Source organism: Pan troglodytes, chromosome 10 (genome assembly GCF_028858775.2).
Source record: "Pan troglodytes isolate AG18354 chromosome 10, NHGRI_mPanTro3-v2.0_pri, whole genome shotgun sequence".
NCBI lineage: Eukaryota > Metazoa > Chordata > Mammalia > Primates > Hominidae > Pan > Pan troglodytes.
Window position 1 is genome coordinate 66,008,398 of NC_072408.2, and position 23,583 is coordinate 66,031,980.

Here is a 23,583-nt window from a genome sequence, read left to right on the forward strand (position 1 = left end):
GGCAAGTTGGATAAAGAGTCAAGACCCATCAGTGTGCTGTATTCAGGAAACCCATCTCACGTGCAGAGACACACATAGGCTCAAAATAAAAGGATGGAGGAAGATCTACCAAGCAAATGGAAAACAAAAAAAGGCAGGGGTTGCAATCCTAGTCTCTGATAAAACAGACTTTAAACCAACAAAGATCAAAAGAGACAAAGAAGGCCATTACATAATGGTAAAGGGATCAATTCAACAAGAGGAGCTAACTATCCTAAATATTTATGCACCCAATACAGGAGCACCCAGATTCATAAAGCAAGTCCTGAGTGACCTACAAAGAGACTTAGACTCCCACACATTAATAATGGGAGACTTTAACACCCCACTGTCAACATTAGACAGATCAACGAGACAGAAAGTCAACAAGGATACCCAGGAATTGAACTCAGCTCTGCACCAAGCGGACCTAATAGACATCTACAGAACTCTCCACCCCAAATCAACAGAATATACATTTTTTTCTGCACCACACCACACCTATTCCAAAATTGACCACATAGTTGGAAGTAAAGCTCTCCTCAGCAAATGTAAAAGAACAGAAATTATAACAAACTATCTCTCAGACCACAGTGCAATCAAACTAGAACTCAGGATTAAGAATCTCACTCAAAGCCGCTCAACTACATGGAAACTGAACAACCTGCTCCTGAATGACTGCTGGGTACATAACGAAATGAAGGCAGAAATAAAGATGTTCTTTGAAACCAACGAGAACAAAGACACAACATACCAGAATCTCTGGGACGCATTCAAAGCAGTGTGCAGAGGGAAATTTATAGCACTAAATGCCCACAAGAGAAAGCAGGAAAGATCCAAAATTGACACCCTAACATCACAATTAAAAGAACTAGAAAAGCAAGAGCGAACACATTCAAAAGCTAGCAGAAGGCAAGAAATAACTAAAATCAGAGCAGAACTGAAGGAAATAGAGACACAAAAAACCCTTCAAAAAATTAATGAGTCCAGGAGCTGGTTTTTTGAAAGGATCAACAAAATTGATAGACCGCTAGCAAGACTAATAAAGAAAAAAAGAGAGAAGAATCAAATAGACGCAATAAAAAATGATAAAGGGGATATCACCACCGATCCCACAGAAATACAAACTACCATCAGAGAATACTACAAACACCTCTACGCAAATAAACTAGAAAATCTAGAAGAAATGGATACATTCCTCGACACATACACTCTCCCAAGACTAAACCAGGAAGAAGTTGAATCTCTGAATAGACCAATAACAGGAGCTGAAATTGTGGCAATAATCAATAGTTTACCAACCAAAAAGAGTCCAGGACCAGATGGATTCACAGCCGAATTCTACCAGAGGTACAAGGAGGAACTGGTACCATTCCTTCTGAAACTATTCCAATCAATAGAAAAAGAGGGAATCCTCCCTAACTCATTTTATGAGGCCAGCATCATTCTGATACCAAAGCCTGGCAGAGACACAACCAAAAAAGAGAATTTTAGACCAATATCCTTGATGAACATTGATGCAAAAATCCTCAATAAAATACTGGCAAACCGAATCCAGCAGCACATCAAAAAGCTTATCCACCATGATCAAGTGGGCTTCATCCCTGGGATGCAAGGCTGGTTCAACATACGCAAATCAATAAATGTAATCCAGCATATAAACAGAGCCAAAGACAAAAACCACATGATTATCTCAATAGATGCAGAAAAAGCCTTTGACAAAATTCAACAACCCTTCATGCTAAAAACTCTCAATAAATTAGGTATTGATGGGACATATTTCAAAATAATAAGAGCTATCTATGACAAACCCACAGCCAATATCATACTGAATGGGCAAAAACTGGAAGCATTCCCTTTGAAAACTGGCACAAGACAGGGATGCCCTCTCTCACCGCTCCTATTCAACATAGTGTTGGAAGTTCTGGCCAGGGCAATCAGGCAGGAGAAGGAAATAAAGGGTATTCAATTAGGAAAAGAGGAAGTCAAATTGTCCCTGTTTGCAGACGACATGATTGTTTATCTAGAAAACCCCATCGTCTCAGCCCAAAATCTCCTTAAGCTGATAAGCAACTTCAGCAAAGTCTCAGGATACAAAATCAATGTACAAAAATCACAAGCATTCTTATACACCAACAACAGACAAACAGAGAGCCAAATCGTGAGTGAACTCCCATACACAATTGCTTCAAAGAGAATAAAATACCTAGGAATCCAACTTACAAGGGATGTGAAGCACCTCTTCAAGGAGAACTACAAACCACTGCTCAAGGAAATAAAAGAGGACACAAACAAATGGAAGAACATTCCTTGCTCATGGGTAGGAAGAATCAATATCGTGAAAATGGCCATACTGCCCAAGGTAATTTACAGATTCAATGCCATCCCCATCAAGCTACCAATGACTTTCTTCACAGAATTGGAAAAAACTACTTTAAAGTTCATATGGAACCAAAAGAGAGCCCGCATCGCCAAGTCAATCCTAAGCCAAAAGAACAAAGCTGGAGGCATCACACTACCTGACTTCAAACTATACTACAAGGCTACAGTAACCAAAACAGCATGGTACTGGTACCAAAACAGAAATATAGATCAATGGAACAGAACAGAGCCCTCAGAAATAACGCCGCTTACCTACAACTATCTGATCTTTGACAAACCTGAGAAAAACAAGCAATGGGGAAAGGATTCCCTATTTAATAAATGGTGCTGGGAAAACTGGCTAGCCATATGTAGAAAGCTGAAACTGGATCCCTTCCTTACACCTTATACAAAAATCAATTCAAGATGGATTAAAGATTTAAACGTTAGACCTAAAACCATAAAAACCCTAGAAGAAAACCTAGGCATTACCATTCAGGACATAGGCGTGGGCAAGGACTTCATGTCCAAAACACCAAAAGCAATGGCAACAAAAGCCAAAATTGACAAATGGGATCTAATTAAACTAAAGAGCTTCTGCACAGCAAAAGAAACTACCATCAGAGTGAATAGGCAACCTACAACATGGGAGAAAATTTTCGCAACCTACTCATCTGACAAAGGGCTAATATCCAGAATCTACAGTGAACTCAAACAAATTTACAAGAAAAAAACAAACAACCCCATCAAAAAGTGGGCGAAGGACATGAACAGGCACTTCTCAAAAGAAGACATTTATGCAGCCAAAAAACACATGAAAAAATGCTCATCATCACTGGCCATCAGAGAAATGCAAATCAAAACCACTATGAGATATCCTCTCACACCAGTTAGAATGGCAATCATTCAAAAGTCAGGAAACAACAGGTGCTGGAGAGGATGTGGAGAAATAGGAACACTTTTACACTGTTGGTGGGACTGTAAACTAGTTCAACCATTGTGGAAGTCAGTGTGGCGATTCCTCAGGGATCTAGAACTAGAAATACCATTTGACCCAGCCATCCCATTACTGGGTATATACCCAAATGACTATAAATCATGCTGCTATAAAGACACATGCACACGTATGTTTATTGCGGCATTATTCACAATAGCAAAGACTTGGAACCAACCCAAATGTCCAACAATGATAGACTGGATTAAGAAAATGTGGCACATATACACCATGGAATACTATGCAGCCATAAAAAATGATGAGTTCATATCCTTTGTAGGGACATGGATGAAATTGGAAACCATCATTCTCAGTAAACTATCGCAAGAACAAAAAACCAAACACCGCATATTCTCACTCATAGGTGGGAATTGAACAATGAGATCACCTGGACACAGGAAGGGGAATACCATACTCTGGGGACTGTGGTGGGGAGGGGGGAGGGGGGAGGGATAGCATTGGGAGATATACCTAATGCTAGATGACGAGTTAGTGGGTGCAGCGCACCAGCATGGCACATGTATACATATGTAACTAACCTGCACAATGTGCACATGTACCCTAAAACTTAAAGTATAATAAAAAATAAAAAATAAAAAAATAAATTAAAAAAAAAAAGAATTCCCAAAACTCTAATGAAGAGACTGACTGGGTTATAAAACTTCTAACCCAAGCAAGGCAAGAATTAATTGAATACCAAGAAAACACTTTGCCAGATTTTCATGCTAAATCAGCTCTCACTAAAATGTTTTAAGTATACAATTTAAATAAACTTCTGTGGTCCAATTCAAATTACCTATGATGGCCCACCTAATAAACAGTGCTATACATCTGAATTGAAAAACAAAATTGGTATTTGAGAGGATCTAAATTCAGTATTAAGCATATACTCATGGAGAGCCTAAATGGCCACCTGGTCCTTCCAAAGTCCTTCAAGCTTTCATTGTTAAAAGTTCTGTATGCCATCACTCATCATAGGAGGGATAAACTGATCCAGGTTACATTTTTAAAGTATTTATTGGTATGGTGACTATTCTAAATTGCTAAAATGGTTGACTAATATTTGGTTGGTCAAACTCATAATCCTGGGAAGACAATCAAAACTTCAGGTACATTTCTGCTACCTGATGGGCCATTTAAACATTTATAGAGAAATTTCATTCAACTGTCATTTTTAATGCATATTTTCTGGTTATATGAAAGCTTTCTCATACAAAAATCTGATGGCCGTAATAGTAGCTAAAACATTATTAGAAAGTGTGTTTCTCTCATGGGACATTCCTAGAAAAATCTCTAGCAATAAAAGGCACTTGTTTCTCTCTTGGGACATTCCTAGAAAAATCTCTAGCAATAAAAGGCACTTGTTTCACTGGACAAGTTGTAAAACAATTAAATAAGATATTTCAGATACAATAGCATTAGGCAAAGGTAACTGATTCAACTAGATTGTCTTATTCAAAAGTATTACAGTGGATACAGTGGATAATCAGATCCACTTCCAGGGGAAAACGTAAGTTGGCCTTTCTAAAATAGTCAGTAGAGGGCCTATATCCCTAATAACAAAACCTCATTTACCTTGTGGTCTGAAACTCTGATATGACTAAATGCTACAAGGCTTTAATACGTCATGCCAAAGTATACTTTCGCTAGATTAAAAAAAAAATACTTTTCATGATCAGTGACTGTGGACAATCAAACCCTTCATGGTCTAAAACCCAGAGACTGGATATTCTGAAAATGATATCAGAAAAAGACTGCCCTTTGCTGAGCACAGTGGCTCACACCTGCAATCCCAGTATTTTGGGAGGCCAAGGCGGGTGGATCACCTGAGGTCAGGAGTTCGAGACCAGCCTGGCCAACATGGTGAAACCCCATCTCTACTAAAAATACAAAAATTAGCCACTGGGCATGGTGGTGGGTGCCTGTAATCCCAGCTAATTGGGAGGCTGAGGCAGGAGAACCCCCCAACCCAGGAGACGGAGGTTGTGGTGAGCTGAGATCCTGCCATTGCACTCCAGCCTGGGTGACAGAGCAAAACTCCATCTCAAAAAAAAAAGACTGCCCTTGCCACCCACACTACAGCAAAACTTTGGGACCTCAAAGCTTAGGTTCATAATCTCACAACTGAAAAGGGCCCTCCAGACTCTTTGAACTATACACCCATTTGAAACCTTAAGATAAAGCTAATCAGGAAAGTTTCTCCCCAAAACAGATGGCATCCTAGACATGGACAGCTTTCCCAAGATCACAGATCAAGACTTTTCTGCTATCATCAGACTCTTACCTCTCTTAATTTTTTCCTTGCTTATGCCTCTATAAACAATAAAACTAAAAAGGGAGATTTGTGTACATCATGAGGTATAACTTTATTTGTAGAGGACTTTGCAGCCAGCATTATACATTGACAGTCTTATGCCTGGGTAGAAAAGATTCAGGACCAATGTGAGCAAAAACATTTAATGGCATCTTTATTCTTCCATAATCAGTCAGAACCAGAACATTGGTTCATTCCTTTTAACCTACATCATAGGTTTAAAACAACACTGCCAGGGGGCCTTCACTCTTCTAGTGAGGTTTAAACATGGAGTTTCTTTACACTCTTCTAGACATAATTCTTAGGCCCCTTTCCCCATAATTTAAAGGAGATAATGATTACAATTCATCCCTCATAATAGGCTCCATAACAGATTGTACTACAAAGACTGATTACACAAAAGTCATCTTTAAATTCTCTTGCTAAGGTTGTGCTGGATAATAAAATTACTCTAGATTGTCTACTGGATAAACAGAAAAAAATCTGTACCATTACTGACTCTATTTGTTACATGTAAATAAATGCATTGAATATTACAGAGATTTGGTTGTAGGGTATTAGTAAACAGACTGCTTGATTAAAACAAGAAGACTCCTTTTCTGGCTCATTCTTTGATCTATTTCATTTTAGTTGGTTTGGTTCATGGAGATGCTGACTAAGGAGCATACTCCAAACTCTTGATTTGATCCTCTTGATCATTATAATTGTCTCTCTGGCACACTATGTTCCCTCAAAAGTTTTCAATGGTTACATACAGCCATTTGTAAAATGTCAAATGGTCTCTTTTTAATTGAGATGACAAAAACTCAAAAAAGAGTGTTCTCGTAAAGACATCATAACCAATAAATGATGTACTGAGACCAAAACCCTAAAATAATGGTAACTGAGAATGGCGTTAAAAGCCTAATGGTCACGCTCACCTAAGTAAAATCATGACCAAAAGGAAGAAACTGTTAAACAAAATTAGGAGATGCCATTATTTTGGACTGAGTTCATACAATAGGCCCCAGTAGACCAGACCAAACCAAAATAGAGTCACTCATGCTAAATGTGACATAATCAAACTAAAATTTTTTTTAAAAATCCTAAACAGATAAGTCCTAAAATAGACCCGAATTTTCTTTCTCCCCTCCAAAAAACAAGAGATTCCAACACAGAGAGGTCCCCTCTACTCTCTTTCAAAAAAATAACCTAAAAAAACCATCTTACAAAGCTCGCTGTTCTATTTCCCAGTAAAACTTACGACCAAATAAGTGCCTTTACGATAGTGGTAGAGTGAAATCAATGCCTACAGTTTTGGTTCACCTCTCAATTTTGAGGGGAGCATTGTTAAATGTAGCCTAAAACTGCCTCCTTACATATTTTAAGCTTGCCCTAAAAGTTTCTCTGTACCTAGTAAACTGTAACCTAACTGGATGCATAAACAGACCACCTTGTGCCTATTTCTCTCCTACCAATCAGCCAATCAAGACAGCCAGCTGTTCAAACTATGTTCAAGTGGAGACAAACACTGAGCTGTAACCAATTCAGCCATTTCTGTACCTCACTTCTGTTTTCTGTAAGTCGCTTTCCTTTTTCTGTCTGTAAATCCTCCCTGACCACATGGCAGTGGCAAAGTCTCCTTGAACCTGTTCTGGTTCAGGGGGTTGCCCAATCTGTGAACTCTTTCTTGCTCAAATAAACTTTGTTACATTTAATTCGTCTAAAGTTTTTCTTTTAACAATGGTGTTCGTGAAATATTTGTCAAGGAAAGGGAGGGAGGGACAGGTTGGATGGATGAACAGATGGACAAATACCCAAAAGTGTAACTGTTTATGCCAGTCATGTTTGTTTATTTCCAAAAATACTGCTTTTACTCAGGGCTCCCCAATTCCCCATTGGCCCACTGAAAACCTAGCTTCTATTCTCTGTCCCCATGTAGCTATGAGATTTTGGATAAGTAAGGATAAAGACCAGCATGATAAACCACATGCTGACCATGTGCTGAGCATTGTTCTAAGTGTTTCAAATGTTTTAATAGATTTAATCCTCAAAACAACCCTATAAGATAAGTATGATTGTTGTCCCTGATTTACAGTTGGGGCACATGGTGGGTAAGAAAGGTCACTCAGACAGTAGATGGTGGGGCTTGGATTTGAATCCATGCAGTCAAATCTTGGGAGCCTCGTTCTTAACCACTATGTCATACTTCTATAGCCATTGCAGTAAATGCATGTGGAATGAATGGATACATGAATATACACCCTATGGTACTCTCTAGATGTTAATTTTCTCAGGTTGTTATGTAATTTCTGTTCTGCCTGTCTTCATTACATACACACACGCGCGCACACACACACACACACACACACACATTGTCAGTCCTTCAATGGACGAGAGCTTCAGAAAGCTTTTCTTCTCTTCAATAGATTGAAAGGAAATATTTTGAGACTTTAATTCATCTTTAAATTTTTTGAATTTGATAATTTGTTGAGTTTGGCAATTAAAAAACATATATTTAGAGACATGGATCCTTATTTTTGCTGGAGTGTGGATGAAGTTTGACAAACCACACCTTGTTCCCTAATGTTACTTAAATGTAGGAACTCAAATAGATGGCATTGGTCATTCTACAGAGTGTAAAGTATATGTCCCTTTCTGGGTCAAATCAGATTTGGGCTTCTTGGCTTATTGTTCAGCCCTCAATGTAAATATCTAAACACATAATCACAAGCTTAAGGTGCCACGTCTCAGGAAATTGTTGCTCTACATTCCTTTGTCATGTGTCTGGTTGAATGCTCGGTAGGAGTAACTTGAGATAAGGTTTTGGAAAATGTCCATACTCAGGGCATATATGTATTTTTTAAAGCTGGCATGTGCTTTGTGCCAAATCATCTTATTTTACATGACCATCGCAGCTGTACTAGGAAAAGATGACATTGTTAACTTGTGGGTAAATAAGTCTTAGTATCTGGGAAGCTTTGATTAATTAATTTCACCTTCTGTATAGTAAAAGTAAGTGTGACATAACAGTCTCTAATGGTTGTGAAAAATATGCCTAAAAGGGCCAAGTGCAGTGGTTCATGCCTGTAATCCCAGCACTTTGGTAGGCCAAGACGGGTGGATCACTTGAGGCCAGGAGTTTGAGACCAGCCTGGCCAACATGGGGAAACCCCGTCTCTACTAAAAATACAAAAATTAGCTGGGCATGGTGGCACATGCCTGTAATCCCAGCTACTCAGGGAGCTGAGGTGGGAGGATCACTGGAGCCCAGGAGGCAGGAGTTGCACTGAGCCGAGATCGCCCCATTGCACTCCAGCCAAGGCGACAAAGTGAGACTCTGTCTCAAAAAAAAAAAAAAAAAGAAAGAAAGAAAAAGAAAAATGTACCTAAAAAGTAACTCAGAATTACTAAAGTTTGCTAAAGTGAATCTTTAGACAAAGAGAACACAAGGGCAATTAGAATTGGAGCCCTAGAATGAGAGATGTGGTGATCGACCTGAACCTTGCCACACAGGTTGGAGGTACACCCTTGAGGGGACATATAAACCTCTTGGAGGGAACAGCTCAGAGGTGGAAAGCATGGACTGACTATGGGAAGTAGCCACCAGTCTGGTGGGCTGTAGACATACTTCAAGTAATGAAAGGATAGGGCAGAGCCCTCCCCAACATCTGCATCTGCCTCCCCTCTCTACTTCCCTCAAAAACTTCCCAAAACAAGCAGTACAGTATATAGATAAAAAGAGAGTCATCTATCCAAATGCAGCTAGAAAACAAATTCCCCAGACTGCCCTGCCTCCCAACCACATTGCCACCTCTGAAAACATTCCACCATTTTTGCATCCCCCGTTTTCGTATGGAGAGTCACCAGGGTGAAGGGCATCCTATTCGAACAACTATTTTCAGTCCTTTTTCCCCGGTAGGCGTGCATGTTGTACAGGCCCATATCCTTCCAAAGGTCCCATTTGAGAAAACATCATCTTTTTCGCCCTAAGGGAACTAAATACAGATATGAATTTTGGGTATTTTGTACACAGTTAATATTGCCTTTAATTCAAACAAAGTTCATAGTGCCTTATCTCAGTAGCCTGTTGTGTATTAGGTGCTTAGTAAGATTTATTTTTTTTTTTTTGCTTTTCCTGTTCCTAATATTCAGTTATTGTTGGTTTTAAAAAGCTTTCTCACTTATTTTGTTTGTTTCTTTCTTTTTAAAGGAGCGGTTTAAAGAAGCTGAAGAAATATACCAAACTGGAATAAAGAACTGTCCAGACAGCTCAGATTTACACAACAACTATGGGGTTTTCTTAGTTGATACTGGTAAGTGAAATTAAAGAGAAACTGTACTGCTGAGATTAACTAATACTATTTATCAAGCAAAATGGAAGGCAAATAATCCTCAGAAGTAAAATTCACTGGGCTTGGCAGGAAGCTAACACTGTTGACAGTCATTATACCTTGGGGCTGTCATTTCTCTAGATCTTCAAGCTCAATTCAGTAAAATCTGGCCATTCTCATACTCATTTCTCTACGGAAAACTCCCCAGCGGACAGGAAGTAGCCTTATGATTTAATAAGTCCCAGTCTTCTTTGAATATTATTTATATATATTTATAAATCCATGATGATGAAATGTTTCTCTACAATGATGCAAAACCTGCCTCTGAAAGCAGTTACCGGCAGATGGTAAATACTTTTCTATAACGTATTTTTTAAAAGCCTCCAGAATTGTTCCATCATTCCTTCCTTGATGTACATTAGAAACTGCATTATTAAAATTGATACAATGCTCTTATATGACAGGTGCTATATAAAATACACTTACTTTATCTTACTTAATGCAAAACATTACTGGGCATGAATTCTCTTTTCTTTATGACTTATGTAGTGCCTCTGTACTGTTGGCATGCAATGTAAGTAATGAAATTATATTTAAATGTAAGGCCAAAGCACCACTTTGTTCTTGTTGATTACTAGACTAGCTGCCGTGCAGTAAAATTTAGTTTAATTAGTTTTTCAATATGAAATGCTTAAAGGGGTTTTATTTTCAAGGATATTTGGAGCTCTCTTGTTTTACAGAATATAAAATTTACATTCTGATACATCTAAGACTTACCTTATTTTTGCCTGTGTAAAATTGTTGTGTAGTGCCACCTGCTGGTTTATTGGCCACATAATAATAAACTGTCTTAAAAATATAAAAACTAGAAGAAACCTCTAGTTGGGCAGGTCTAACCCTCCTCCTTTTACTTCAACAACAGTCCCACCCCACCACACCCCTAAAAATGATAACTCTGTGACCACCCTATGACATTGAGCCTCTGCCTCCAGAGACAGAGGCTCCTAGGGACCTCCTAGTCAAACTTGTATTCAAACAGATACGCTTGAAAAGATTTCTGTGTAGATAATAGACATTCCATTCTATTTAGAATTTCACAGTGTTCTAAAGTTTAGTTACTGAATATAGTTTCACCAGGAAGCTACTTTGAAGAAACCTGTCAGAGTAGAGGGCCTTCATTCTGCTTCTGGCCTTACTCTCACTTGCCTTGGGATCTTTATCAAGTCTGTTGAATATCTTTGCACTTTAGTGTCTATATCTGTAAAGTGGAAAATTTTTGTGTGTGGTTTTTTAAATATCTCTTAAATCCTGATAAACAGCTAAACAGTATCAAAAGGCAGCTAAATTGTATAAAAAATACCTGCGAAAACCATACAAATGTAAGTATTTAAAAATATATAATGCATTGGACAAGTGCATGGTGGCATTATTATGTTGTAAGTCTTATTAATTAAGTGCCATTCAAATGAAAGTGCATGATTTTAAAAGAGATTTTCACTATAGAGCTGATATGTGTTATCTAAAGTAATGCTTCAATTGCTATGTTGAAGTATAGTTCATTGAGACAGACCCTTAGAAATTGCTTCTGGACAGTTTTATTTCTACAGTAGCCTGTTCTATTTTTTATATAATGAGAGCCAGTTATATCTTGGATAAATAACAATCACTAATAATCTGAAGGCATCCTATTAGCAAGAGCGATGACCAGAAAAATTTCGACTAAAATAATATATATAATTAAAACAATAGGTTTTAGTTTTTACTGCTTTTTTGTTAATTTTTTTGGAAGTATGAATGAACAGTGAAATTGTTCAAAGTTAGGCAATGGCCAGGATGAGAAGCTGAAATGCAAGCTAATTTGCATATTGAATAATTTTGGTATAACTCTGTAATAATGAGAAAGAATTATAAGTCAGAAGAGAAAGTGAAATGTTCATGTCTTTTATAAAAAGGCATGTTCTGCTCTTACCAACCTGTCACTGGTTACAGGCTTACCAGAAAAGGCAGTGGCCCATTACCAGCAGGCCATCAAACTTAGCCCCAGTCATCACGTGGCCATGGTGAACTTGGGAAGACTCTACAGGTCACTGGGAGAGAACAGCATGGCTGAAGAATGGTACAAGCGGTAAAGCTCCCTCTCTTTTCTTTATAAGTTGCCCAGGAACCTCAGCAATCACTCATCAGCTTCTTAGTTAATCAGAATAGGTGTGCTCTCAGAATACTAGCAAATTTTGCCAATTCAGATGATACAAATTTTTATCTCCAAGGAAAGCAACCACAATATAAATGGGATCATAATTCATGACTTTGGCTTGCTGGTTAGACTATAGTGCTGAACCAAGGTTGAAATTTAATTCCCACTGTAGTCAGTTTGTTGTTTTCTGAAGCCATGGATTGCAACCCCAATCATAAACAGCAATTTAAAAAATGAGGATACGTGAAAAACTATGCACACATGAGAACAAATTCATCATAATTAATGAGAAAGACCCTTGGGGCTCAGTTTCCATATTGATAGGTCAATAAGACATTCTTACGTTCCAACTATGGCATCATGATCATTTTGTAAAAACCTTGTTCTTGGCCAGGCGCGGTGGCTCATGCCTGTAATCCCAGCACTTTGGGAGGCCAAGATGGTCGAATCAGCTGAGGTCAGATGTTCAAGACCAACTTGGCCAACATGGTGAAACCTCGTCTCTACTAAAAGTACAAAAATTAGCCGGGCATGATGGCGGGCACCTGTAATCCCTGCTACTCAAGAGGCTGAGGCAGGAGAATCACTTGAACCTGGGAGGTGGAGGTTGCATGAGCCAAGATTGTGCCACTGCACTCCAGCCTGGGTGACAGAGTGAGACTCTGTCTCAAAAAAAAAAGAAAAAGCCAAAAACCTTGTTATCGATATAAAAACAAAGACCATATTGGAGCAGAGGTTCAAACCATGGACCGTCTTCCCTAAATCTAAGCCTAGACATTTGGAAATGTACCTATTAGAAGAGAAATGTCATTTAGATTTTCTCCAAACTCAGCGCCCTGCAGGTGGCACACAAAGCTGAGATATTGTCACCTTTGGGAGCACTGTATTACAACACTGGCCGATACGAAGAGGCTTTGCAGATTTACCAGGAAGCTGCAGCACTTCAGCCTTCTCAGAGGGAGCTCCGCTTGGCACTGGTGAGTAGGATGAAAGAAAATGAAGCTGGCAACCTAAGCACAGGCAGCCATAGAGAGAGCTGTAGTCCTCACGCCTCAAAACTGGAGCTGGAATGCCTTAATATATCCACTGTATGAATATGCAGACAGCCAGTGTTAGAGCCATTCTCTAAAGACATCGACACCAAAAATACTGCATTTTTGTTTTGAAATAACTTCAAACTTATGAAAGTGTTGCAAGAACAGTAAAAAATTTACATATACCCTTTCATCCAGATCCAATGATTTGTAACATTTTGATTCATTTCTCACTCCATTGTGTATGCATATGTAGATGTATATGTACATACATGCATATGTGTGCATATTGAGATATGTATGTTTGTATATACCTATTATTAGCGTGTGTTATTTTTTTCCTGAACCATGTGGGAATTAGTTGTATATATCATTCCCCTTTATCTCTAAATACCTTTGCAAATAGTTTCTAAGAAGGACATTCTCTAACATAACCACAGTGTGTTTATTAGACCCAGGAAAATTAACATTCATACCAACAAAATTTTTATTTCAGTCTTTGGAACTTCACTCATGATTTTCCCTAGATGTGCAATAAATCAAATTTGTTATCTTGCTATAAACACACTGTTCTGATGAAATCAGAGGAAATTCTTTCTCTTCTGACATATTTAGTCAACCTTTTTTAAAAGCCACAAGCCATTTCATTGGATATATTTAGTGTTTCTGCCACTCACTCACAAATGCATGCACAAAACTAAATAAAGAAACAAACAGCAAAAAGTCAAAACCTGAAAACCGGTGATTCAGCCTTCTCTATGAGTCACTAAATTGATGCTGAGCATGTTTGTCAGGAGTGCGTTCTGAATGCTTCTATTCAGGGATGCTTTATTTGATAAGGTAATGAAGTCTCTGCGAAGCCAAGGTCCATGTGTTTTTGTAGGCTCAGGTTTTGGCCGTGATGGGTCAGACAAAAGAAGCTGAAAAGATGACCAATCACATTGTGTCGGAGGAGACCGGATGCCTTGAATGCTATCGCCTCTTGTCAGCCATCTATAGCAAGCAGGAGAACCACGACAAGGTAAAGAAGGATGTTGTTTAGAGTTCTTTGGATTCATGGGTTAAACATGGGGTGCACCTAAGTGATTCTCCAGTTTGCATGTTTATAAGCCTGGGAAATCTTAAATCTTATCTGTCAGCATATCCTATCTCTTGGAAACTTTTCACAGATATCCCCTTAACACCTAAGATGTCCCCTTATAATAATATTTTTCTTGGCTTATCCTTGGTGTAAAGCTTTTATGTGGTATTGTCTTAGTTTGTTTTCAGCTAAGTCTATAAAGATCAAGACCAACATTTATATGCTTTATTATTTTGTATTTTCTTTCTTATATATTGTTTTATGTAATCCTCATAAAACAATATAGAAGAGGAATATATAGGAAGATTACATGAAACAATATATAAGAAGGAAACACAGGGTGACCCAGTGTCACAACTGTTATTGTTTATCTCCATTTTAAAAGTCACATAATCAGTAAATTTATAAACTGACTCAATGAAGTAATTGTTGAAGGCCCACTATGTCCTGGCCACTGTAGTAGGCATCAGAAATAAAGTGGTATGAAAAAAACAAAAAAAAAGTCACTGCCCTTGTCTTCATGGAGCTAACCCATAGAGAAGGAGATTAAACAGGTACTCACAAAACAAATGTAGAGTGACAGCTGTGCCCAGGAATATCATGAAGCGCTACCTCTCCCAAAGAGCATATAATCAGGGGACCCGATGAGTCTGGGAGGCCAGGTCTCCCTGTAAAGTGATGTGGAGGTGAGGGCTGGATGAAGAATAAGAGTTGTTAGGCAGAGGAAGAAGCAAGGAGGATTCTGGGCAGGGAAACGCACATGCAAAGCCCTGTGGCAGCAGTGAGGGGCCTCTCTGAGGAATGGGAGGGAGGGAGCGGGAGCACCGTAGTAACGTAAGCACAGGCTGCTGGGAGGAGACTCCTTGGGGCCAGGCCAAGGGTTTTGTTCCTTACCGTGGGAGAAGCTTTGGGTTTTTGTGGAGAGGAGGAACATGATCAGATATTTGCTTTGAAGGGATCTTTGGCTGCAGTGGGGTCAGTGGGTGCTGGGGGAAGAATGGTCACTAGGACCTGAGAGGGGCTGGTGGGGTGGTCCAGATGAACACATGGTCAGGGAAAATGTCTGATGCCAAATCTTGTTTTCTTTCAACTGTATCACACCACCTCCCTGTAAAGTAATCAAGGATATTTTATTGCCACTCATCGATACGTGGGAAAACTGGAGTGTAAGAAAGTTATTTTGTCAGGGCCACTAATTCCCAGTGAGAAAATCAAAGATAATGAAGAATGTATATATATTTGAGACAAGGTCTTCCTCTGTTGCCCAGGCTGGAGTGCAGTGGCATGATCTCACCTCACTACAAGGTCCACCTCCCAGGGCTCAAGAGATCTTCCCATCTCAGCCCCCCAGTAGCCGGGATTACAGGTGTGCACCACCACACCTGGCTAATTTTTGTATTTTTTTGTAGAGACAGGGTTTCACCATGTTGCCCAGACTGATCTCAAGCTACTGGGCAATCTGCCCACTTCAACCTCCCGAAGTACTAGGATTACAGCCATTAGTCACCACGCCTGACCAAGAATTGTATTTTGATTGTCACATACCATACCTGCTGACACATAGGAACAAAAAGTATAAATTTGATCAGTTAAGTAAGTTTTTCTTTACCTAATCTGCATTTATTCTGTCTTAATTTCCAACCTCTGCAGGCACTTGATGCTATAGACAAGGCTCTCCAGCTGAAACCAAAGGACCCAAAAGTCATTTCTGAACTTTTTTTCACAAAAGGAAACCAATTAAGAGAGCAGAACCTTCTCGACAAAGCTTTTGAGGTATAAACTCTTCATAAAATTATATCGTCAAATTCACAGATTAAAATTAATTGTCTTTTGATCTTTAAGGAAACATGTACAGTAAGATCTAAGATCACTGGCATGTTTGTGGAGTGAGTGATTTTTTTTTAACTAATTGACGAAGTTTTGTTTATTTTTTATCATTGAGCATCTGGCCCTTGACTGAATCAGAGTTGCACATTTATTTTTCGAATAATCACGTTTAATTTGATGTTGACAGCATTCCACATTTTGGCCTCAAACTAGCTTCTCTCTGTCTGTGTCTCTGCCTGCAAGACCTTCTATTCCAGCTGGACTAGTACCTGAAAAGCCTTGGACATTCCCACATGTCCTTGAAATGCCCTCTCTCGACTTGGAGGATGAGATTTCCACTCATCCACCAAGATACAGTCTTTGTCCTCCTGCCTTAGGAAGCCCTCCCCAACCATCCTTATTCGCTGTGACCTTACTTCTTCTGAACTCTTAAAAAGCATGGACTGTCTCATGAAGGTACCAGTCATTTGAAAGTGTCACATATTACATTGTATTATTAGGTCCGTCCCCTAACCCCCGTATGTGTGTGTGTGTCTCTGTGTGTGCAGGCACGCACAAATCCTTGCATAGTTTATCTCCCCAGTTAGATTGGACTTTGCTTGTAGAGAGGGACTGCATCCTTCTCCGTTCTAAAACAATGTTTTGCATCTTACCAGGTGTTCAGTATCTATGGTTTTGGAATAAAACTTATTCACAGGTTGAACTCAAGAAGACATTTATAAGTAGAAATAGAAATGTTACAATGTTACGTACTTTAAAAATATGTAACAGTGTTACACACTTTCTCCTTATATCTGGTAAAGCCACAAATTATTGAAGTCATAAAATTATACTAAATATATTATAGGAAAAGTAAAATCTCAAATGATACAATTGTGTTGGGAAATAAGTGAGTGGATTTAAAAATATTATTGGAAAACACATGGAAAGATATTTGGGAAAGCTCATTTGAATGTGAATCCTTTAATCAAAAACAGAAATTGTGGCATTTTTCTCTGAAAAATTGTAAGCATTTTTCTCAGAATTTGTAGGGTTTTCTCTGCCTTTTCAACATTTTCAATATCTTCATTCTTAAGTTATTTATAACTAATGTGAACGTTATTAATAACTGAATTGTGAATATGTATGTGTGTGTGTATATATATATATATGGCCATTGATTCATAATAACAGCTGAAATGTATTATCACTCTGTGCATGATTCATATGTATTATGTAACTTAATCTTCACAAGAATCCTATAAGAAAGGCATGGTCATTATCATCATTTTATAGTTTTGTAAACTCAGGCTTAAAGGTCATATCTTGCTCAAAGTCACAGAAGTGGGTAAGAGATGGTGTCAGGGTTTGAATCCAGGTCTCCTACACTACATTCCCGTCTTCACTGATATAAATTAATCCAAGAGACACCCCTTTTGGTTTATTTTAGCAGCTTTTTGAAGGTATAGTTTCATAACATTTCTTTCTTTCCCCTAAAACTGAAGTAGAGGAGAATGGACCAGATTTTATTTGATGGACCTGTTTGGTCATATTCTTGCTGATGAAAATAGCAAGGAACATTAAAATATGTGCACAAATACTTAGCTTTGTAATTAAAGGCAATACCCTTAACCTGTGGCTTTATTTCAGGTGACCACTTGAGACTCAGTGGTGAGCACACCTTTGATACAAGACATGCATAATGTTAAAAATATACCACACATCACTGATACTACATTTAATAAGATACATGTTATTCAGACCAAAGAAAGTGCTTGAGGGATAAGTAACTCTCTTTAAACATTTGAAGACTTTTCATGTGGCAGGGGAAAAAAGACTGTCTAATGAATAAAACTATCCCCTAGTAAAGTAGATGTTCTTAAAGAGGCGGTGATCCACTTTAAGAATTTCAGCATAGGCTGAATGACTAGGTCAGTTATATTGTAAAAGGGGATACTGCATTAGGGTTAAACTGTTCAGAAGACTACTCCAAAATTCTGTTATTATAAAAAGAATTTTCTTACCAATTCCATTTGCAGTGAAAAAAGGCCAGAAAGTACAATTTTCTTGCAGGTCAAGGTCAGTTAAAAATGATGTGATATAATAGAAATCACCTGAATTCCCTGCAGGCATCCTCAGTCTCTCTAAGTCCAAAGGTCAGCTCTGCAGGGAAATTATGCATTTCAATTTCCTCCACTTTAGAATCATCAACTTTGAAAAATAATAGAAATAAGCAGGGTCTCCTGTGAACTAGTAGCGGCTGGTTTCATTGTATTACTACTTTAAATTTTCACACGTGAAGAAAGTGGTTTCTGCAATCCTGGAGTGTTAAAGATGGGGCTTTGTTTCCTAACCTGAGGATATTTCTTATTTATTTAGAGCTATAGAGTGGCTGTGCAACTAAACCCAGACCAAGCACAGGCCTGGATGAACATGGGTGGCATCCAACACATCAAGGTAGGAGAATAATTCACTCCCACGTGGACCGGGCTTTCCCCCTGTGTTTTCTCTCTCTGTCTTCTTTCTTAAAGGATTGAGGAACTATTGTTAATTTCCTTTTTGAAATCATTTGAATATCAAAAGTATGGCAGTTTAAAAGTGAAATAGCTCAGTTTATGTTCATTTTGCATTATCTAGATACTAAATATCATGACGCTATTTTAAAAATAAATCTGTGTAAATTAGATTTTGTGATTTTTCTAACCATGAAGAAAATCATATGTACCTAACGGAAGTATCACACAGCAGGTGAAATCTGTTTATGGGAACTAAATCGTTGTTCAAGCTCAGTAGCTCAGTAGAGCTTAATTTCTTCCCAGTTTAACTCACTGTCAAGATTAAAGTGTTACTTAGAATATTACTTCCTATTTCTTATATATAATATACCTTTTCTCCCTAATTTTTTACTGGAAAGCAAACTTGTTTGTTTTGCTTTGTTTTGTTTTTCCAAAGGAAAAACACTACCTTTGGGTGAGTCTTCCCAAAGATTGAAAATGACCTTTGGGGGACTATTATCTGTAACTAATGCAATGAACGATTCGCCATCATTCATTTATTCATTCATCCATTCATTTTATAAGCATTTATGGCGAACATCCTATGTGTCAGATCCCCTGCTAGGCACTGGGAATACAGTAATGAACCAAGAAGACAAAAATTCCTGTTCTTATGGTGCTAGTAGGAGGAGATATATTAATACAAGGAGGAGGAGGAGTTGATATATTAATACAAACATACATACATGAATGTTTAATGCATGCATATGTGCATATGTATATGTATAAAATATATTAGCTGGTGATAAGTGCTAAGGAGAAAAAAGAGAAAGAAGATTGGAATGCCAGGCAATAAGGGCTAAAGTTTTAAATTCAGGTGATTAGGAAAGGCCTCAGTTACAAAGTAGTATTTGAGAAGAGACCTGAAGGAGTGAGCCATGTGGCGAAATAGGGAAAGAGCACAAGCACGTGCAGAGGCCCTAAGGTTTGAGCACACCTGTTGTTTAAAGTGAGGAGGCAGCGTGGCAAGGAGAGAGCAAAGAAAAGGAAATGGGAGAAGCTAGGGTCAGAGAGGGTGCCAGGGTCAGATCATGCAGGCCTTCAAGGAGTTTGTAGGGACTTGGGCTTTTATGCCAAATGAGTCAGGGTTTTTGGAGGACTTTGAGCAGAGAAATGCCATGATCCAACATGTTTTTAAAGAACCACCCTTGCTTAGCTAACTGATTTTCAGTCTCTGCACTGATAAAATAGCAGTGTAGTGATTAAAATTTGAACAAAGTCCTAACGGGTTTTACTGTTAAGTAGAAACTGATCACTCTTGGAAACACACACAAAAAAGATGGCCTATGATTACACAAATGGGAGGGGTTAATGGGATAATTACCCTGCAGCTGACAGCTTTGATCTGGTAGGTGGTGAATTCAAGCACGATATTTTTCAGAGCCAAATTGCCCAAGCTCTGATCTTAATGATATTCTAGGGTGTCCAGTAGTATCTAGCTGGGAAACATAGAATGAACTTACTTTAAAAGAGTAAAATGATAATTTTAAATATTTTTAATCATATGTTAAATAGTTACATTTTCAAATACAGTCATGTGCCACATGACATCATTTTGGTCCAAGATGGATCATATATATGATGATGTCTCATGGTCTCATAAGATTATAATACCGTGTTTTTACTACATCTTTTTTGTGTTTCAGTACGTCTAGATACACAAATACCACTGCGTTACCATTGCCTACAGTATTCAGTACACTAATATGCTGTACAGGTTTGTGGTCTCGAATCCATAGGCTATATCATATAGTCTAGGTGTGTAGTAGTAAACTATTTCATCTAGGTTTATGTGGCTATATCCTATGATGTTTGCCAAAAGGAAAATCACCTAATGACGCCTTTCTCAGAAGGTATCTTTGTCATTAAGTGACAAACAACTGCAATGTGCTCAATATGTTTTCAGATGGAGTATATCTGCAGCTAAAATAATGGGTATAGTTGTTAATTAGAAAAAGTACAACAAATACACTCAAAAGTGTCCAAGAAGTCTGGAAATAGAGAAAATAGTATGTCTACTGCACTCTTTACCAGGTGAACCCATTGCTTTAAATTAGGAAGTACTTCCCTTGGGAAAGTGTCTAGAGATTAAAGAAGGATCTATTGACTACATTATTTTAAAATATAATTAGTGCTGAGTAAAAATTAGTTTATCCTGTTTTTTGTCTTTGTGGACATCATGTACTAGGCTGACCAATATAAAATTGCCACCTTTGCAGTTTTAAAGTGGTCAAATATCAGTTAATTTATGTGATTCAATCTAATGTAAATATATAAACAGGCACATGGCTCAGATGTGGTCATTTTGATGCCACTGTTAGAATGCAGAGTTGTCCTTATGAAGCCTAAAAGATAATTATGAACTTTCTGTGTCTTTTCCATTGCCAGGTCATGTGTGCATTGGGCATTGTTACCCATTCCTAGGCCTCGCTCCTTCCCCGAACCTGGGGGAAGCTTAGGCAGGCCTGAGAGCTCCAGCAAGGTTGAGAGTTAGAATGGTACTTTGCAAGGAGGTTGCAGAAAGAGATGGGGGAGAGAGGAGCAAATGTCATAGTTGTCTCTTGCTCATGACACTTGGTTATAAAAAGAATGCTTCTAATGAAGTTTTACATAAAAGATGAAATGAGTGGACCAAGAAATTATAATACATTTTTTATCATCAAAAAGTTGCATCAACCAGGCTATAGCACAAAGTCTGATTTTCAGTACTGCCTCATGACAGTAAATATGCGTTTTCTAGAATGGTGCTGTCCAGCAGAACTTTTGTGACAATGGAAATACTCAGTAGCTGCCCTGTCCGAGGCAGTAGCCACTAGCTACACATGGCTATTGAGCACTTGAAATATGGCTGGTGCAACTGAGAAACTGAATTTTTAATTAATTGTAACTAATTTAAATTGGAAAAGCCACTTGTGACTAGTGGCCATCAAGTGAACACAGTTCTGGAAACTGGATAATTCAGATTTTTTACCTAGCATCTAGGGAATTGGAGATACTGACTTAAAGGATATAATTATTTTTTAAAATAGGGCTTCTAGGCTGGGCACGGTGGCTCACACCTGTAATCCCAGCCCTTTGGGATTCCGAGGCAGGCAGATCACCTGAGGTCAGGAGTTTGAGAACAGCCTGGCCAACATGGTGAAACCCTTTCTCTACTACAAAAATACAAAAATTAGCCGGGCATGTTGTGGTGCACGCCTGTAGGCCCAGCTAATCGGGAGGCTGAGGCACGAGAATTGTTTGAACCCGGGAGGCAGAGGTTACAGTGAACTGACATTGCACCACTGCACTCCAGCCTGGGCTACAGAGAAAAAAAAAAATACAGCTTCCAGTTTAGTGAAGAAAAGGGCAATTTGAGGGAGAGAAAAGGAACTGGGTTTTGTGTGAAAGGACAGAGAAGCCTGGTGATCAGAGAATAAGATCCCAAGGCACTTCACTGGGGCTGACATTCAGGGAGCCTCCTGGAAGAATCGTTTCAAAAGCAACTGCAGTTAAAACAGATTTTGAGAGCACTCTTAGACCCAAAAATGTATAGTTGTCTGCATGTAAGTGCTAAGGCTAATAAAAATCAGAAGACATTTGGAAGACATATCCTTGAATTGAAAAAAGTAATAATTGAATATAGCAAATGCAAGTTCCCACTTGTTCAGCAATCTGTTTAACTTCTTATCAGAGTCATTGTTAATACTTCCTTTTGTTGTACATGCCAGTGCCTGGATATCTAACGTACAATTTCTTGTGCTGTCATTTCCACTTTCCTTTTCACCAATATGACCAGTAAATACAGTAAGAAATAGACACTATTGATACAGAGCCTGGATAGTCATTAATAACAGTAATGTTAGTATCGTATTGAGCGCTCACTATGTGTCTAAGCTTTTGACAGGTATTTGGAAGATAGGTAAGCACTGGATAAGTATTAGTTGTTTGTTGCTACATGGTGTCTTCACTCTAAGAGATACAATTTTTAATTGTGATGGAAATGTAGAGGGTCACTGGTGTTTATCCACATGGGAGCTATAACTAAGAATAGATGGAACTAAGTCATACTTTTTCTAATGGGGGAACTCCAACAATCTTAGCTCTGAGACTTTGCAGAATACAGATCTAAAAGAGGGTGGAACGAATAAGGGAGGTAATACATCCAGAAGCAGAAGAAATGCTGAAAAAAGCTAATAGCTGTGACCGAGTTGCCAGGGACCCCTTCTGGGACCAGGCACACATGGTTGCTAGTTGAAGAATCAAACAAAACAGTTGGAAGCCAACAGAGGGTGGGGACAGTTGTGTTTAGTAGGTCAGGAGTCATATACCATACTGCACTAAAAGTATATAGCTAGTGCATACTGCTGCAAACCTGCAGTAGTAAAAAATTTGACTTCACATTCTTATCAAGTCTTTTCATTGCAAAAAACTTTATTAGGCAAAAGTTACTTTTACATTTTAAGCTGAAGACTAGAATAACTGCTATCACTAAACAGAGAGAGTGGATACATAAACTATTTAATCATTCTTCTTGCAGTTTTAAAAACATTTTCTCATCTCTCATTCTCCCATCCCCTCCACCCCATTCCCCTAACATGAATTTTGTGCCACGGTTCCATTTTACAAGGAACAGTACTAGCCCCCTGAGGACACCAGGAAATGATAACCTCACACCCTGCATTAGTAGAATTGAAAATCTGTTTTTCTGCCATTTATCCTTACAGTATAACTCTCCTCTTTCACATTCTGCAACTGATCTAGTGCTTAAAACAAATGGAGTCTTCAAAAGCACCAATAGACAAGGATAAAATTACACATACAGACAGAGTTTCCATATGAGAACATTAATATAAAACTGGGCAGAGGGTCAGTTTCTTAGTCTCTTCATTCTCTGAGAGAGTTTTGTGATGGATCAGAATGTAATTGCTCCC

The 23,583-nt window shown here is 38.4% G+C and overlaps 1 protein-coding gene and 1 long non-coding RNA gene across 14 annotated transcripts in view; one reads left to right on the top strand and one right to left on the bottom strand.

Moving 5' to 3' along the window:
• Positions 1-11,073, bottom strand: part of LOC107967550 (uncharacterized) — a 43,425-nt gene extending 32,352 nt beyond the window's left edge. For all 5 annotated transcript variants that reach the window (XR_008538315.1, XR_008538313.1, XR_008538316.1 and 2 more), the window contains exon 1: positions 10,778-11,073. This is a non-coding gene — a long non-coding RNA (uncharacterized LOC107967550). The remainder of the gene's footprint in view (positions 1-10,777) is intronic.
• Positions 1-23,583, top strand: part of TMTC1 (transmembrane O-mannosyltransferase targeting cadherins 1) — a 290,900-nt gene that overhangs the window by 261,125 nt on the left and 6,192 nt on the right. For all 9 annotated transcript variants that reach the window (XM_063786823.1, XM_016923717.4, XM_009425679.4 and 6 more), the window contains 6 exons: positions 9,880-9,982; positions 11,990-12,125; positions 13,027-13,171; positions 14,112-14,249; positions 15,960-16,082; positions 18,495-18,572. In XM_063786823.1, coding sequence (XP_063642893.1) covers positions 9,880-9,982; positions 11,990-12,125; positions 13,027-13,171; positions 14,112-14,249; positions 15,960-16,082; positions 18,495-18,572 — 723 coding nt within the window. The remainder of the gene's footprint in view (positions 1-9,879; positions 9,983-11,989; positions 12,126-13,026; positions 13,172-14,111; positions 14,250-15,959; positions 16,083-18,494; positions 18,573-23,583) is intronic.